The following is a 19,106-nucleotide window of genomic DNA, read 5'->3' as shown; positions in this document are numbered from 1 at the left end:
GGAAAATTAGTACTTGACCACAATCCTCGTGAGAACGATACTTTACTTATCATTTTATTACTTGTTACGACTATGTACTTGTTTACACATTCATGTTGTAAACACACATCAATATTATGTAACAAAAACAGATATCAACAAAAAAAGATAACAATTATAATTAAAACACATATCATATTTGTTTTCCTTAAAGATAATATAATGGTTCGAAATATTACAAATGGTTTACAAAACTACATGGTTACAAACATCATATGATATTTGTGATACAAATAAAATTGGTTATATTTAGTAACATCTGTTTTTGATATATGATGTACATAAAAAAATATCAACAAAAGAGATAGAACAAATACAATTAAAACTACATATCAATATTTGTTTTCCTTTGTCATCACAAAATTGAATTAGTTTTTTGTGAGTAATGATAAAAATAATGGTTCGGCAGTAGGTCTATAGTTATCCAATTTATTGTACTATATATCAAATTAAAGCTTATCTTTCTAGTTTCTAAAGATTCAAACCGCTCATCAATTGAATTTTGTTTTAGTAAGTTATGACCAATTTACTACTGATTGTTAAGTGAAATCGAGAAACAGGGAACCAAAATGTGTGTGGTGATAAAAGAATCGTTCGGAAGTGGGGCTAAATTTACCAAATTAAGCATATAATATATCAAATTAAATCCCTATCTGTCTAGTTTCTAAATATTTAAATCTCTTATCATTGGAGTTATTGAGAAGTTATGGTCAATTTACTATCATTGTTCAATGGAAACTGAAATATGTGATATAAAGGAATGTTTGTGGTGGGGCTAAAGTTATTCAAATTAAGCGTATAATATATCAAATTAAATCATTTGCTGTGTAGTTTCTAAAGATTCAAACCTCTCATCAATTGGAGTTTTATTGAGCAGTTATGGTCAATTTACTACTGAATATTCAGTGAAAACCGAAGTGTATGTGATGATAAAAGGAATGGTTCGAAAGTAGGGCTATAATTATCCAAATTAAGCTTATAATATATCAAATTAATTTCCTATCTATCTAGTTTTCAAAAATTTAAACCACTCATCAATTGGATGCTTATTGAGCATGGTATGCAATTACTACTGACTGTCCAATGAAAATCGAGAACAGGGGAAACCAAAATGTGTTTGATGATAAAAGAATGTTCGAAGTGAGTTACAGTTATCCAAATAATTGTATAATAAATCAATTTAGATCCCTATTTTGTCTAGTTTCTAATATTTAACCTCTCATCATTTGGATTTTATTGAGCAAGTTATGGTCAATTTACTACTGACTGTTCAATAGAAGCCAGAATGTGTGTGATGAAAAAGTAATAGTTTGGCATGGGGCTACAGTTATCCAAATTAAGTGTACAATATATCAAATTAAGCAATGTATGTCTAGTTTCTAAAGATTCAATCCTCTCACATTTGGATTTTATTAAGCAAGTTATGTTCAATTTACTACCGACTATTTAGTAGAAACTGAAATGTATGTGATGATAAAATGAATAGTTTATTTAACCCAAATTTAAGGGATTATCATATTATGACTAATAATAAATATTTTAAATAATACTTATTAATTGGAAAACAAATCAGCCAAAATTAATTCATTTAACATATATATTTGCACATCAGTAGGACATGAACAATTAATCATTCATATGACAAATTAAAATACATGATGTTTTTATAGAAAGCAATTCAGACAAATGAACTGTTTCTACTAATATAGATTGACACATACTTATAGTTCAGCTGACAATAAGATCACCCTCGATTTGATCTTAGTAAAGTACATAAACATTTCCTTAAAACAAACATAACAAAATTTAATCGATCTTCATATTAGATTGTTAGGACAATTATTCATTCGTATAACAACTGTTTCCTGAAAACGAAATCAACAAAATTAATTAATTTTCATATTAAAATTGTTAAGGAATACACTTACCGTTCGCACATGACTAACACAATTTCATTCAAATAGATTGACCGAACAAAAACAATCATTCAATCAAATAATAACCATTAAGATACTTAGGAGATATACTTACTTTTCATATTAAATAGTTATAAGATTACTTATAGTTTAGAAGAATGAATCAAATAACAACTTATTTACAATGTCAATTAGACATCTGCCTTTATTAATGCCAATTCATGAATCTTTGACTTGTAAACACAACAAAAACATAAATAAATAAAAAATCATCGATTAACAAAATCATGAAGAACAGACGTATTTTGACACAAACTAACATGTCCTATAAACAATTAATAAAAGATTGGACGTATTATGCATCAACTAAATATTGCGATAATACACAACTGACATACCGCCATTTTTAACCACTTATTTAGACATTTCGAATGCCACACAATTAAATACGAATTGAATACAATAAAATTTGCAATGTCAATACAATGCACCTATATATTATTAATAGCAATCCTAATGATATGAACCTTCGGAATACCAATGCAGTGCATTAAATCTTATTAAACCTAATCAAGAAAAGTTTGGGTAATGTACTACGTAATGAAATCAGATGAGATACCTTTGGAATCCCAATGCAGTGCATTAATATCTCATTAACCTAATCAGAAAAAGTTTGGGTTGATATGAACATTTGGAATATCAATGCAGTGCATTAATATCCATTAACCATACATCCAACGTGGCAAGAGAGAGCAATTCTAGAGCTCAAAAAAAAAAAAAAAAAAAAAATGTCTTACGTGCCACTCAAACAGGTATGCTTTTATCTTTGGATTTGAATACCAATGAACAATTAATATCTGTCCACATCATCATCAATAAATTCAACCACATGACAGCACAAATCTATGTGTCAAAATGGAAATTCTAAATCCCCAAAATGAGTTCAAAATGTGCACGTGTCGATCAACCAAGAGGGGTATTCGGCTTTATATATATTATATATATAATATATATATATATAATATATATATATATATATATATATTATATATATATATATATATATATATTATATCATATTCAATAAAAATCTATTTTCGGCTTCATTTAGAGCCTTATTATAAATGATACATGATGCTTTAGTAAATTATTTATATTATATTGAGAATAGTGTTACTTTAATCTCTGTGCTAATTTAATTAATCTGATATCATCTAAATATATGGTATAAATTAATGTCATATCTTTTATAATCAAATATTAATTTTAAGTGAATAATTGGTTGATGCTTGATTTTAACACCAAGACCTCGCACGTGTAAAGTGTTAAGCACGTGTAAAGTGTTAAACACTCTTAGAAATTACACGTATTTAATACGAGATTTAGGCTAGGCATAGTGAATGCAAAGACTTAATAGTAAATGAGATAGTAAGAATTTTATAGTGGTTCAGATTCTTAAAGCGATTCTTACATTCATTATTTCTTTTATATGTGTGTTATTGATTATTAGACAATTTACAAGGTCGTGAACTGCGAACAAAATTACAAGAGTTTGTATTCAGAGAGAGTATTAAACCAATCATTTTTTCGTAGATTGTCTTTGCTATTTATTTTAATGAAAATCAGAGATCCGATTTTGTGAGGAGAGTCATCTATTTATAGCCCTGAGTTCAAGGTAATGATTACAATTTGTTTGTAAGTGGGTAGGTGCCGTGTAAGTCCTTCCTTTTATCCCATTGGTGATAACTTATGAAATATCCTTAAATTATATGGGGCTTAGACAAGTATGCAAACCTCATTCATTCATAAACAAAGCTAGAGCATGCTAGTTGGTGACAACCGTATTTCTCTCTATCTGGACCATGACAGATTTTGAGCGATGTCAACCATCTTAACTCTGATTGGTATTCGCTGATGTAAGCTTACGTCACCTTGATTTTTTTAGGTATACCAATAATAATTATAGTTATAAGTTTTAATAAATGTGTTAAATGTAGTTGTAACTACACAATTCATGATCCATCATATCTTTCTAGTCCTAAAAATCATTTATTTGACTCCTTCATACTTCAATTATAGACTTGTCCCCCTGCCAAGCAACCTGCCCCTCCACGACCTAAAGCAAAGCCGTGATGGGTGGAAGCCAATTGACGACTCAAGCTAGGCCCGATGTGGAAGGCCACATCGACAACCTTAAGCAAGATCGCAATTGTGGCCTTGCAGGCCATGTGGTGCCCTTAAGCAAGATCACGACTAACCTACCCCACCTTTCCACTGCACCTCCTCACTGTAACCGTCTCTTTTCAGTATTTTTTTTTTTTCTATTCAATTAATTCTTTTCTCCACACTTTTATATTTGAGGCCTATGAAGGATTTTAAGGGCAAGTTATATCTTTTTCATTTTTCTTAATTTAATTGATTGTGAGGATTCAAAATTAATTTTTTTGGCTCTAATACTATGTTAGTTATTATCTCTTTAAAAGCTTAATAATATGTGGACTTACCAATATATTAATTTAATATGAGATAAGTTGATTAAAAACACTATTAATTCTACCAGTTACATTAGTCTATATGGGGTAACTTGTTAAAAAACGTATTTATTCTAGCTGTATATCACTTTCTCAATCTGCTTCAGTGTTTATATTTTTCTCCCTTAAAAAACATAAGAATCAATTTTGTTTTTTTTTTTAAAAGCTTTTGTTCTAGACATATACTCATGTAGAGAGGATTTTCCTAAAATACCCCTAAGCTTTAGTTAATTGATTATAAAAGTGCAACGAATTTGAGGTTTCTTGGCAAATACCTTCGCTGAGGTTTCAGCCTTTCTCAAATTACTACCATATTGTAAAAAATTTACTAAATTGACTAGAAACCTCCCTCTGGTTTCCACTTCCTCAGATACCCCCCTCTATAACGTTTCCTAATGGCAATTCGCAAATTTATTCTACATAAAATATATTATCATTTTATTCTTATATATTAATATTTATTTATTTTGAGAGTAATTTAACTCAAGGAAGAAACTTTCAAACAAAACTGTCTCTCCCGTCCGTCGCACTTTCGTCCTTCCCAGAAAAGAGTCTTGCAAGGTTTTTCGACTTCTCTTTCTCATTCTGGTCTGGGCTTCTTGCTCCTCCACTTCACTCTTATAAAGGAGATTGTCTTTTATAAGCCGTTATAGCCTTCGTTAACGAATTGCTTTCGCACTTAGGAGATTATAAACCGCTTTCGGGGTTAGAATAATTATTCTACGCTTTCGGGAAGGAAAGAAAGACTTTTTTTCACAAGTCATTAAAATCTGACATGCCCACACCGCTGCTTGCAATGGGTGGCTTCTCTTCTTCTTTTCCGGCGACTATCAACAATTCTGAGTTTGCGATTTTCGTTGTATTTGAAGGGGAGAAGTTTGCATTGGGTTGCGTAGTGCGGGGATGATGGATTTTACAAGGTTGGGGCTGGTTGTGCAGGCAAGGTGTTGCGGCAGTTGGGTTGTAGGAGGGTGGGAAGTGATGCCCCCGCAGGTTGTTGGTTTTCTTTTAGAATTGCCCTTTCACTTTAATTTCGTAAGGATGTTTTTGAGAGTTTCTGAAACATATGGTGGTAATTTGAGAAAAGCTGAAACCTTAGGGGAGGTATGTGATAAGCTAAATCTGAAATTTCTATAAACTTACTAGTTTAATATCCTTGGACATTAGTTAAATCATAAATGTTTCTTCTATGAAGTTAGGGCTTGAGCCTTGAGGACAGGTTTTCATGATTTCTTGAAAAATGAAAAATGTCATGAATTGAATATTAACTCAACGATAAACCTCGTGGCAGAATATGAAAATCTCCCGCTTTTGTAACTCTTGCAATAATTTCCCAAAGAAAAGTCAAAAAAGGAACAGCATAAGCAGAGAAGAGAGTCTAAAGGGCAGAGAGAGAGAGAGAGAGAGACCCTCGTCAGTCGTCACCAAGATATTTTTGAAGACCTTTACTCATACTTTTACGGTTTTACCGTCCCCAGATTATCCTCGGAACTGAACTTCTCTTCAAAACAATGCTTACCTTATTCACATGTCCAACACCATTGGACCTCCAAAATTTTACATAACCAAAAGAAGCAAATCTCCAAATGGCAGCACTTCTTGTTAAGCTCTTTCTCATCACCATTCTTATTTCTCTTTCCTACTTTCTTGGCTCTTACACACACGTCTTCTCTCACTCTGCAGCTCCCCTTCAAGTTCTACCACATCCCTCACACTGTTTGCAGCTTAATTCCACAACCCACCTCCCCATTTCTCCTCCCCTTCACTTTGAGCCACTCCACACTCTCACTCTTCCTCAACAATCTTCAAAAAAGCTTCCATTTTTGTTTAAGTTTTGTCCCAACAGCTTCACCAACTACCTGCCTTGCCATGACCCTTCACTGGAAAAGAACTTCAGTGTTGAAAGGTTCTTTCACAGAGAGAGGCATTGCCCTGGAAGGAGAGTGAAGTGTTTGGTACCAAAGCCTGTTGGTTATAAGAGGCCTTTTGAGTGGCCAAAGAGCAAAGACTATGCTTGGTTCAGGAATGTGCCTTTCAAGAAGCTGACTGTGTCCAAGAAATCTCAGAATTGGGTTCGATTAGAAGGTGATCGTTTGTTTTTTCCTGGTGGTGGCACTTCTTTTCCAATGGGAGCAAAGGGTTATGTTGATTTGATCAAGAAGGTCGTGCCTTTGAAATCTGGAAAGCTAAGAACTGCTCTCGATATTGGATGTGGGGTGAGTTTGATAGAAATTTCAAGTTTTATTTTTCCTGTTTTGATTGCTAGAAATTTCAATTATTTACTTGATTATTACTTTATTTGGAGGGTAAATTTAATAACAATAGTGCAAGCTTGGATAGGGAATTAGAACTACTTTGTTTGTTTTAGAATTGGAAATTAGACCCAGAGGTTTTATGACAGTGTGCAGAAAAGTAGTTAGAATCTGTTCCTATTTCAGTTGCTTTCCCATTACAGAATTTGGGTTCTTGGTGCTGAGAAACTAATTCTGGGTTTGGTTCAAGGTTTCTTACTCAAATAATTTTCAACTAATTTGCAATCCATAGAGCATTTGTTACACATAATTTGCTATCTGTAAAGCATCAGTATCATTAACAGCTGCAAACATAACCCTGCTGAAACTTCTGACAAACTACTGCAAACATAACCCTGCTGAAACTTTTGACAAACTATGTTCGTTTTTACATTCTCCTCAGGTTGCAAGCTTTGGAGCCGCTTTAATGAATTATGACATCTTGACAATGTCAATTGCGCCCAGGGATATACATGAAGCTCAAGTACAGTTTGCCCTGGAAAGGTGACTTCCAGCGATGCTTGGTATACTAAGCACCTATCGACTTCCATATCCATCAAGATCTTTTGATATGGCACATTGCTCTCGGTGCCTTGTGCCGTGGAGCAGTGATGGTATACTCTTGCTTGAATCTTCTGATAAGGATGTATGATTACCAATTGTTAAAAAGGATGTTTCTCCATGGTTTCTTCTATGGTCTTTGAAGTCCAGTGGTGCTGCTAAAAGTTAGCTATCAGTATGAGTAGATGGCAGATAATCTTATTGTAAAATGATCTTTGAAAAACCCAAAATCGTTTCTATAATAAGTAGACTAGAGCCAAAATTTAGTGTGAAATCAAATCATTTTGTATGTATGTAGTGTTAAAATTCTAACCTCACAGAAAATTCATACAGTCGAAAGAAGCTATTATCTATCTTTTGTATTCCTTTCTGTTCTTAATCTTTTGCTAATTCAAATTCATATGTTTAGATGGGCTTTACTTGATGGAGATAGATCGAGTTTTACGTCCGGGTGGCTATTGGGTGTTATCTGGACCACCTATCAGTTGGAAGACTAGCTACAAAGGATGGGAGAGAGAGGCTAAGGACTTGCAGAATGAGCAGATCAGTTTGGAAGATCTTGCTAAGAGATTGTGCTGGAAAAAAATTGCTGAGAGAGGACCAATTGCGGTGTGGCAAAAGCCTACTAATCATGTGCACTGCATCCGGAAATCAAAGGTTCGGAGATCAGGACAATTTTGTGCTACAACTGATCCTGATGATGTTTGGTTAGTACCTTCATTACACTTATTCTGGTTATCAAGGAAAGTGATATGGTTACTGGTTTCCGAATTGGCTGTTAGGTTGTACTAATCATTGCAAATTCTCGATTACCATTTATGAATGTATATAACATAACATTTTCTTTGCAAGAGATGATAGCAGAAAATTTATGCAATGCATAACCTCTAGAATCTCCTTGATGTTGTATTATTATAGCACAATTTTCATGTGCCAATGTAAGTTCCTAACTTTTCTGATAATTATCCTCTGTCTATTTGTGTTGTTTATGAATTCTTCAACAGGTACAAGAAGATGGATCCATGCATTACTCCTCTTCCAAATGTTAAAGATATCCACAATATATCTGGAGGTGCTCTTGAGAGTTGGCCTAAAAGGTTGAATAGGGCTCCACCTCGAATTAGAAGTGGGATTATTAAAGGCCTAACAGTTAAGGCCTTTGATAAAAATAACCAGTTATGGAAAAAGAGAATTTCCTACTATGGAATTATACTTAAGTCTCTTGCTTCTGGTAAAACTAGAAATGTAATGGACATGAATGCTGGGTTAGGGGGGTTTGCAGCTGCGCTGGCCAATTATCCAGTTTGGGTAATGAATGTGGTTCCTTATGATGGAAAACAAAATACACTTGGAGTTTTGTATGAGCGTGGTCTTATTGGAACCTACATGGATTGGTAAGACTAACATGGAATCTTCTGCTCAATTTTTCTTTCCTATTTTATCTTCAACCTGCTTTTACTAATGTTGTTCTCAAGTCGGTAAATAAAGTTTCACTAGAAGCCTAGTAACATTATATTCAGTTGTAACTACTTAGCTGCATAACTTGTTTGGAATTTGATGACATGTGATCTTATATTTCACATTAACTAGAGGCTCACTAGTTGCACTTGTAAGAAGAGAAAGCTATGCCACAAATTGTTTGTATTTCGTATGTCACCATTTGACTTCATTGATTTATATTTTTTGAAGACCAAGTGGTGTCTTTACCGCAAATTGAAGTGCATTTTACATTGTCTACTATTTTTAAATTAATTGAAAATTGATTTATGGATTATTCAACTCTGCTTGCTCGCAGGTGTGAGGCCTTTTCAACGTACCCTAGAACTTACGATTTGATACATGCCTATGGTATATTTAGCTTGTATATGCACAAGTAAGTATTTCATAACCTTATTGGCAGTTGTCTTATAAAATTACATTCTCTGATGTTTCTTTGCTGCATCTTGCCTTTTTAGCGGAAATATATTATTCTTGTTTTACCTTTGAATGGTTCTCTGTGTGATAATGCTATTGAATCCGAAAGCGAAAACTGTCAGACTAAAAGACATGCATTGGATATCTTGATGATTATATCTATCCGCAAACTACTTAAGTTTGCTCTTATTCATCATCCTTTTGGGGTTGCGGTTGAAGAACTTATTTTTCCTAAGGTTTGAGCTAAGTATGAAACTAGATAGAAATGTGTAAACCCTGTTACTATTTCTGGAATGAGAATGTTTGCAAAGCCTGCTGTTTTATATTGTAGATAAATTGCTACAAAGGTTAAGTTGCAAAAGCCTCCCCACATTTACATGAATAAGATGTTGTCTGAATGTTAACTTATATATTGCTACTTAATTTCTTAGTTTCTTTTCTTTAATACCCTGATTTCCATTTATTTCACGCTCTCTCGATTTGACTACTCTGATGAGCTACTGCAATTTCTGGAATACAAAGACACATGATATAGATGACATGGATGCAAGTGAAAGTTCATATATAGATATATTTCTTACTAGAGTTGATTATGTGCAGGTGTGATATTGTTGATATTCTTCTCGAGATGTATCGAATTCTTCGCCCGGAAGGAGCTATAATAATAAGAGATCATGTGGATATGATAGTGAAGGTGAAAGACATGACAGATAGAATGAGATTAAATGGCAAGATTTTACACAGTGAAAATGGACCCTTTAATCCTGAGAAGATACTGTTGGTTGACAATGCAGAATAGGACACTCACCCTTTGTCGCCATATACTAGTAGCAGGGTACCAGAAGCATAGATAGCTTATTAGATTGCAGATATTGCTATTTGAAACTAAATCTGTGCCTGATAATTTTTGTATATTAAAAGTTATATGTATATGGGGTTACAATAATATAAAGCTCGTCAGTCGTCACCAAGATATTTTTGAAGACCTTTACTCATACTTTTACGGTTTTACCGTCCCCAGATTATCCTCGGAACTGAACTTCTCTTCAAAACAATGCTTACCTTATTCACATGTCCAACACCATTGGACCTCCAAAATTTTACATAACCAAAAGAAGCAAATCTCCAAATGGCAGCACTTCTTGTTAAGCTCTTTCTCATCACCATTCTTATTTCTCTTTCCTACTTTCTTGGCTCTTACACACACGTCTTCTCTCACTCTGCAGCTCCCCTTCAAGTTCTACCCCATCCCTCACACTGTTTGCAGCTTAATTCCACAACCCACCTCCCCATTTCTCCTCCCCTTCACTTTGAGCCACTCCACACTCTCACTCTTCCTCAACAATCTTCAAAAAAGCTTCCATTTTTGTTTAAGTTTTGTCCCAACAGCTTCACCAACTACCTGCCTTGCCATGACCCTTCACTGGAAAAGAACTTCAGTGTTGAAAGGTTCTTTCACAGAGAGAGGCATTGCCCTGGAAGGAGAGTGAAGTGTTTGGTACCAAAGCCTGTTGGTTATAAGAGGCCTTTTGAGTGGCCAAAGAGCAAAGACTATGCTTGGTTCAGGAATGTGCCTTTCAAGAAGCTGACTGTGTCCAAGAAATCTCAGAATTGGGTTCGATTAGAAGGTGATCGTTTGTTTTTTCCTGGTGGTGGCACTTCTTTTCCAATGGGAGCAAAGGGTTATGTTGATTTGATCAAGAAGGTCGTGCCTTTGAAATCTGGAAAGCTAAGAACTGCTCTCGATATTGGATGTGGGGTGAGTTTGATAGAAATTTCAAGTTTTATTTTTCCTGTTTTGATTGCTAGAAATTTCAATTATTTACTTGATTATTACTTTATTTGGAGGGTAAATTTAATAACAATAGTGCAAGCTTGGATAGGGAATTAGAACTACTTTGTTTGTTTTAGAATTGGAAATTAGACCCAGAGGTTTTATGACAGTGTGCAGAAAAGTAGTTAGAATCTGTTCCTATTTCAGTTGCTTTCCCATTACAGAATTTGGGTTCTTGGTGCTGAGAAACTAATTCTGGGTTTGGTTCAAGGTTTCTTACTCAAATAATTTTCAACTAATTTGCAATCCATAGAGCATTTGTTACACATAATTTGCTATCTGTAAAGCATCAGTATCATTAACAGCTGCAAACATAACCCTGCTGAAACTTCTGACAAACTACTGCAAACATAACCCTGCTGAAACTTTTGACAAACTATGTTCGTTTTTACATTCTCCTCAGGTTGCAAGCTTTGGAGCCGCTTTAATGAATTATGACATCTTGACAATGTCAATTGCGCCCAGGGATATACATGAAGCTCAAGTACAGTTTGCCCTGGAAAGGTGACTTCCAGCGATGCTTGGTATACTAAGCACCTATCGACTTCCATATCCATCAAGATCTTTTGATATGGCACATTGCTCTCGGTGCCTTGTGCCGTGGAGCAGTGATGGTATACTCTTGCTTGAATCTTCTGATAAGGATGTATGATTACCAATTGTTAAAAAGGATGTTTCTCCATGGTTTCTTCTATGGTCTTTGAAGTCCAGTGGTGCTGCTAAAAGTTAGCTATCAGTATGAGTAGATGGCAGATAATCTTATTGTAAAATGATCTTTGAAAAACCCAAAATCGTTTCTATAATAAGTAGACTAGAGCCAAAATTTAGTGTGAAATCAAATCATTTTGTATGTATGTAGTGTTAAAATTCTAACCTCACAGAAAATTCATACAGTCGAAAGAAGCTATTATCTATCTTTTGTATTCCTTTCTGTTCTTAATCTTTTGCTAATTCAAATTCATATGTTTAGATGGGCTTTACTTGATGGAGATAGATCGAGTTTTACGTCCGGGTGGCTATTGGGTGTTATCTGGACCACCTATCAGTTGGAAGACTAGCTACAAAGGATGGGAGAGAGAGGCTAAGGACTTGCAGAATGAGCAGATCAGTTTGGAAGATCTTGCTAAGAGATTGTGCTGGAAAAAAATTGCTGAGAGAGGACCAATTGCGGTGTGGCAAAAGCCTACTAATCATGTGCACTGCATCCGGAAATCAAAGGTTCGGAGATCAGGACAATTTTGTGCTACAACTGATCCTGATGATGTTTGGTTAGTACCTTCATTACACTTATTCTGGTTATCAAGGAAAGTGATATGGTTACTGGTTTCCGAATTGGCTGTTAGGTTGTACTAATCATTGCAAATTCTCGATTACCATTTATGAATGTATATAACATAACATTTTCTTTGCAAGAGATGATAGCAGAAAATTTATGCAATGCATAACCTCTAGAATCTCCTTGATGTTGTATTATTATAGCACAATTTTCATGTGCCAATGTAAGTTCCTAACTTTTCTGATAATTATCCTCTGTCTATTTGTGTTGTTTATGAATTCTTCAACAGGTACAAGAAGATGGATCCATGCATTACTCCTCTTCCAAATGTTAAAGATATCCACAATATATCTGGAGGTGCTCTTGAGAGTTGGCCTAAAAGGTTGAATAGGGCTCCACCTCGAATTAGAAGTGGGATTATTAAAGGCCTAACAGTTAAGGCCTTTGATAAAAATAACCAGTTATGGAAAAAGAGAATTTCCTACTATGGAATTATACTTAAGTCTCTTGCTTCTGGTAAAACTAGAAATGTAATGGACATGAATGCTGGGTTAGGGGGGTTTGCAGCTGCGCTGGCCAATTATCCAGTTTGGGTAATGAATGTGGTTCCTTATGATGGAAAACAAAATACACTTGGAGTTTTGTATGAGCGTGGTCTTATTGGAACCTACATGGATTGGTAAGACTAACATGGAATCTTCTGCTCAATTTTTCTTTCCTATTTTATCTTCAACCTGCTTTTACTAATGTTGTTCTCAAGTCGGTAAATAAAGTTTCACTAGAAGCCTAGTAACATTATATTCAGTTGTAACTACTTAGCTGCATAACTTGTTTGGAATTTGATGACATGTGATCTTATATTTCACATTAACTAGAGGCTCACTAGTTGCACTTGTAAGAAGAGAAAGCTATGCCACAAATTGTTTGTATTTCGTATGTCACCATTTGACTTCATTGATTTATATTTTTTGAAGACCAAGTGGTGTCTTTACCGCAAATTGAAGTGCATTTTACATTGTCTACTATTTTTAAATTAATTGAAAATTGATTTATGGATTATTCAACTCTGCTTGCTCGCAGGTGTGAGGCCTTTTCAACGTACCCTAGAACTTACGATTTGATACATGCCTATGGTATATTTAGCTTGTATATGCACAAGTAAGTATTTCATAACCTTATTGGCAGTTGTCTTATAAAATTACATTCTCTGATGTTTCTTTGCTGCATCTTGCCTTTTTAGCGGAAATATATTATTCTTGTTTTACCTTTGAATGGTTCTCTGTGTGATAATGCTATTGAATCCGAAAGCGAAAACTGTCAGACTAAAAGACATGCATTGGATATCTTGATGATTATATCTATCCGCAAACTACTTAAGTTTGCTCTTATTCATCATCCTTTTGGGGTTGCGGTTGAAGAACTTATTTTTCCTAAGGTTTGAGCTAAGTATGAAACTAGATAGAAATGTGTAAACCCTGTTACTATTTCTGGAATGAGAATGTTTGCAAAGCCTGCTGTTTTATATTGTAGATAAATTGCTACAAAGGTTAAGTTGCAAAAGCCTCCCCACATTTACATGAATAAGATGTTGTCTGAATGTTAACTTATATATTGCTACTTAATTTCTTAGTTTCTTTTCTTTAATACCCTGATTTCCATTTATTTCACGCTCTCTCGATTTGACTACTCTGATGAGCTACTGCAATTTCTGGAATACAAAGACACATGATATAGATGACATGGATGCAAGTGAAAGTTCATATATAGATATATTTCTTACTAGAGTTGATTATGTGCAGGTGTGATATTGTTGATATTCTTCTCGAGATGTATCGAATTCTTCGCCCGGAAGGAGCTATAATAATAAGAGATCATGTGGATATGATAGTGAAGGTGAAAGACATGACAGATAGAATGAGATTAAATGGCAAGATTTTACACAGTGAAAATGGACCCTTTAATCCTGAGAAGATACTGTTGGTTGACAATGCAGAATAGGACACTCACCCTTTGTCGCCATATACTAGTAGCAGGGTACCAGAAGCATAGATAGCTTATTAGATTGCAGATATTGCTATTTGAAACTAAATCTGTGCCTGATAATTTTTGTATATTAAAAGTTATATGTATATGGGGTTACAATAATATATAGACATGATGATGCTCATATTCAAGTCAAGATAAGTGAGGGCAGTTATGTATTCTTACCAAACTTAATACATTTTAATTTTATTTTCTCCTCTCTTTCTTTGTAAGCTTTTTCTAAAGCAAACTACACCTTTCCTCCTCCATCACTACATTGTTTTCAGGTACGTTTTATTCTTTCTCTTTCCTTTCTTCCTTCCTTTTCACCTTTCCTTTTCATTTATTTATTTATTTTTTTATGATAGAGAGAATGAGAAGAGAGGAGGGGAAATAAAAAGAAAAGAAAGGAAGAGAGAGGAGGAGAAGAAATTAGGAGTAAGGTAAACAGAAGAAAGGAGGACGTAGAGAAGGAGAAAGGAAGACCTTTTACAAGATTAAAGAACGTAAAAAACACCTTGTTATCTGTTATAAGCAATTGGCCAACGTTAAGCTTCCACTCCACACTCTGACTCTTCCTCCACAATCTTCACAAAAGCTTCCATTTTTATTTGAGTTTTGTCCCAACAACTTCACCAACTACCTGCCTTGCCATGACCCTTCACTGGAAAAGGACTTCAGTGTGGAAAGGTTCTTTTACAGAGAGAGGCATTGCCCCAGAAGAAGAGTGAAGTGTTTGGTACCAAAGCCTGTAGGTTATAGAAGGCCTTTTGAGTGGCCAAAGAGCAAAGACTATGCTTGGTTCAATAATGTGCCTTTCAAGAAGCTGTCTGTGTTTAAGAAATCTCAGAACTGGGTTCGGTTAGAAGGTGATCGTTTTGTTTTTCCTGGTGGTGGCACTTCTTTTAAACTGGGAGTAAAGGGTTATGTTGATTTGATCAAGAAGGTTGTGCCTTTGAAATCTGGAAAGATAATAACTGTTCTTGATGTTGGATGTGGGGTGAGTTTTATAGAAATTTCAAGTTTTATTTTGGCTGATTTGATTGCTAGAAAATTTCTTTTATGGTAACTCCTTAACATTCATTTTGTTGGTTCTCTTTTATTTTGGCATGAATACTAATGAACTAGAACTACTAGTAAAAATGTTTGTTTTGTTTGTTTTAGAAGTAGAAATTAGACTCAAATTTTTTTTAATAGTGTTAAAATCTGTTGATATTTCAATTATTCTCATTTTAGAATTGTTCTTAGTGCAGAGAAACAAACTCTGGGTTTGGTTCAATGTTGCTTACCTGAATGTTTTTTGGCTGATTGGAATCTGTAGAGCGACTCATTTTCACCTTATTTGTGATCTGTAGAGCATCAGTATTATTGAGGATCATCTAAGCTGTAATGCATCCAATGTAAAGACGGTTTTCAGTATTAGTTATCTAGTTTCGGAAGGGATTTCAATATAAATTCAACTTTTTAGGAAGTGTTAAGATAGAAAGAATAAGATTAACTAGATCCTTCCCCCCCTACTGTGTGGGACCTCTTGTGCAACTCCAATAGATCCAATCAACTGAACTAGTAGTAACGATTATTTGAATTGTATTTATGTAACTTTGACCTTTTCCTCAGGTTGCTAGCTTTGGAGCCGCTTTAATGGATTATGACATCTTGACAATGTCAATTGTGCCCAGGGATATACATGAAGCTCAAGTACAATTTGCCTTGGAAAGAGGGCTTCCAGCTATGCTCGGTATTCTAAGGACCTATCCGCTGCCATATCCGTCAAGATCTTTTGATTTGGAACATTGTGCTCGGTGCCTTGTGCCATGGACCAATTATGGTACTCTTTCTTGAATCTTCAGATTAGGATGTATGATTAGTTTATCAATTACTAAAAAAATGACATTTCTCCAATTTTTTCTTCTATGGTCTTTGAAGTCGACTGTTGTTGCTAAACTTGAGCTATCAGTAAGATCGGAAAATCTAATTGTATTGAAAATCCCAAAATTGTTTCTATAATAAGTAGACTAGAGCCTAAATTTAGTGTTAAATTAAATCATTTTGTATATGCATATGTTAAAATTCTCCATTCGCTGAAATTTCATACATTCTAAGAAGCTATTACCTTTCTTGTGAATTCCTCTCTTGTTTTTAATCTTTGCTAATTCAAAATTCATGTTTAGATGGGCTTTACCTAATGGAGATAGATCGAGTTTTACGTCCTGGTGGCTATTGGGCCACCTATCAATTGGAATACTAGCTATAAAGGTTGGGAGAGAAAGGCTAAGGACTTGCGGAATGTACAGATCAGGTTGGAAGATCTTGCTAAAAGACTGCCGGAAAAAAATTGCTGAGAGAGGACCAATTGCCGTGTGGCAATCCCTTATTTTCCTCTCCTTCTTGGCAACCAAAGGCAATTAATTCTTGATCATTGCAACGGTCACTACAACAAACTTTTCATTTGGGGACGAATTTAGTTACATCCCATAATGGTCATTTTAGGGGATGAAATTATAATTTCGTCACAAAATGCTTAATACTCAAATTCCACCCCGTCCCAAGAATGCCATTTGGAGGGAAGGATGAAATAATATGGAGGGAAATCATTCTAGATGAAATTTACTATTTTTGGACAAAAAATTTTGTAGTTAAAAACCTTATTTTTTTTGGGACGAAATTTTTTGTCTCTAATTGTACAAAATTTAGAAAACTTATTAAAGATGAAATATGATTTTATCCTCAATTGTAAAAATACAATTTTTAGGGACGAAATTTATTATTTTGGACCAAAAGTTTTGTAGCTAAAAACTTTTTTATTTTTTTTTTCTGGGATGAAGTTCTGTCTCTAGTTGTACAAAATTTAGAAAACTTATTAGGGATTAAATATGATTTTGTCCTAGATTGTGAAAAATACATTTTTAGGGATGAAATTTGGAACTACAACAAATGTTTAATTTAGGGACATATTCAGTTTTGTCCCAGATTTGTCATTTTAGGGGATGAAATTGAAATTTCGTCAAAAAATGCTTAGCACTCACTTTACTACCCCCAGCCAACAATGCCATTTGGAGGGAATGATGAAATAATATGGACGGAAATCATTATGGGATGAAATTTATTACTTTTGGATGAAAAATTTTGTAGCTAAAAATATTTTTTTTCTGCGACGAAATTTTTCTAGCTCTATTTGTACAAAATTTATAAAACTTATTAGGGACGAAATTTTGTCCTAGATTGTGAAAAATATATTTTTAGGGACAAAATTTGGAACTACAACAAATGTTTAATCTAGGGGCAAATTCAGTTTTGTCTCGGAATTGTCATTTTAGGGGATGAAATTGAAATTTCATCAAAAAATGCTTAGCACTCAATTTGCACCCCCTGCCAACAATGCCATTTGGAGGGAAGAATGAAATAATATGGAGGAAAATCATCATGGGATGAAATTTATTATTTTTGGACAAAAATTTTTGTAGATAAAAACCAGTTTTCTCTGGGACGAAATTTTTTATCTCTAATTGTACAAAATTTGAAAACTTATTAGGGACAAAATATGATTTTGTCATCGATTGTGAAAAATGCTCTTTTAGGGATGAAATTTGGAAAACTAATTAGGGAGGAACTATTATTAGTTCTAAGTAAATGTAAAAACGCCCAATTCCTTTTCTATTTCATTTGAAACAGAACCTAGACTTGTTTGTTGGTGAATCTCGATCTCCAGCTCTGAAATTAATTGAAGCCCAAGATAAAAAATTGAAAATTAAGTGCAGGTGGCGAATGAGGATCGACTGAAAATGGTAGAAAGGCGTGGCGGGTACCTTCAACATGCTCTAACGGGCCGTCGTTTTCCTCTTTCTCTTCATTTTGCTATTTGTTTCACCCACTACAAAAAAAAATGACTTACAGTAACACTGAACAGTAACATCACATTTTCTTTGCAAGAGAAGATATGAGATAACTTATGTAGTGTGTTAGTGTTTTTGTCATCTTATGATCCTAATTTTGTATCCTGCCTATTATTGATCTTTTATCATTGTGCACACACTTCTAAAGGTAACCACCTTCACAAGTGTGAGTACTTTAGCCTATGTGTGTTCACAACATTTCTGGCAGATATTTTTCCTCAAATCACACTTCACGCACTTATTTTCACTTTTGGACTGAATTATTCCTTGATTGATTTTCTGTCTTATTATTTACACTTGTCCCCTATTTAATCACTGTGTAAGAAAATGAATAATTCTTTTGTCTATGGTCCCAAAATGTCTTGTGCAAAAAGAAAGACATAAAAGTTAAAGTTTAACTTTTTTGTCCCCTAACCCTTAACGTGTTGATCTCTTTATATTCTCCTGTTTTGTTTTCTATTTTCTTAAGAAACCTGATTACATTGTTTTGCCTTCTTGAATATTCTTTGAGGTTTTTGTTTTTGTTAAGGTTTCTTACTATGCTTTGGTAGCTTAGAATTACCCTCATCACTTATTCTTGTGTGAGATCTTTTGGATGTTGTTTTCCTTGTGACGAGAGCTTGAGTGTAAGCTACTGTCCTATCTTCATTGTTGATGCTTGAAAGGAGCTCTTCTTCAACATGATGTTGCTATGCATGTGAAGCTTGCTGTGATGGCTTGAAGTTCGATCAAAGAAGATATAATCGTTGTGTAGAAAACATGGAGTGTTTTACAACTTTTGGTTATCTTGCTTTGTAATTGAACTCATAAGTATTTCATAGTGAATTTG

General features: G+C 34.2%; 3 protein-coding genes across 3 annotated transcripts; all 3 read left to right on the top strand.

Annotated features, from left to right (window-relative positions):
* The first annotated feature begins 5,765 nt into the window (after window positions 1-5,765).
* On the top strand, window positions 5,766-10,184 carry LOC116142790 (probable methyltransferase PMT19). The gene is given in 6 exon segments (XM_031428196.1): window positions 5,766-6,702; window positions 7,181-7,391; window positions 7,748-8,045; window positions 8,343-8,732; window positions 9,134-9,211; window positions 9,853-10,184. Coding segments are annotated over 6 exon segments (1,806 nt in total). The 5' UTR covers window positions 5,766-6,072; the 3' UTR covers window positions 10,052-10,184.
* A 46-nt stretch (window positions 10,185-10,230) lies between these two features.
* Window positions 10,231-14,492, top strand: LOC116142789 (probable methyltransferase PMT19). The gene is made up of 6 exons (XM_031428195.1): window positions 10,231-11,011; window positions 11,490-11,700; window positions 12,057-12,354; window positions 12,652-13,041; window positions 13,443-13,520; window positions 14,162-14,492. Exons 2-6 carry the CDS (start codon window positions 11,604-11,606, stop codon window positions 14,358-14,360), a joined length of 1,062 nt encoding a protein of 353 aa, XP_031284055.1. The 5' UTR covers window positions 10,231-11,011; window positions 11,490-11,603; the 3' UTR covers window positions 14,361-14,492.
* Window positions 10,382-11,594, top strand: LOC116142785 (probable methyltransferase PMT19). The gene is made up of 2 exons (XM_031428192.1): window positions 10,382-11,011; window positions 11,490-11,594. Exons 1-2 carry the CDS (start codon window positions 10,382-10,384, stop codon window positions 11,592-11,594), a joined length of 735 nt encoding a protein of 244 aa, XP_031284052.1.
* Window positions 14,493-19,106: the final 4,614 nt, after the last annotated feature.

Source organism: Pistacia vera, unplaced genomic scaffold (assembly GCF_008641045.1).
Source record: "Pistacia vera cultivar Batoury unplaced genomic scaffold, PisVer_v2 Contig419, whole genome shotgun sequence".
Classification (NCBI taxonomy): domain Eukaryota; kingdom Viridiplantae; phylum Streptophyta; class Magnoliopsida; order Sapindales; family Anacardiaceae; genus Pistacia; species Pistacia vera.
Note: the sequence above shows the minus strand (reverse complement) of the source record. Positions and strands in the feature narration are given on the sequence as shown.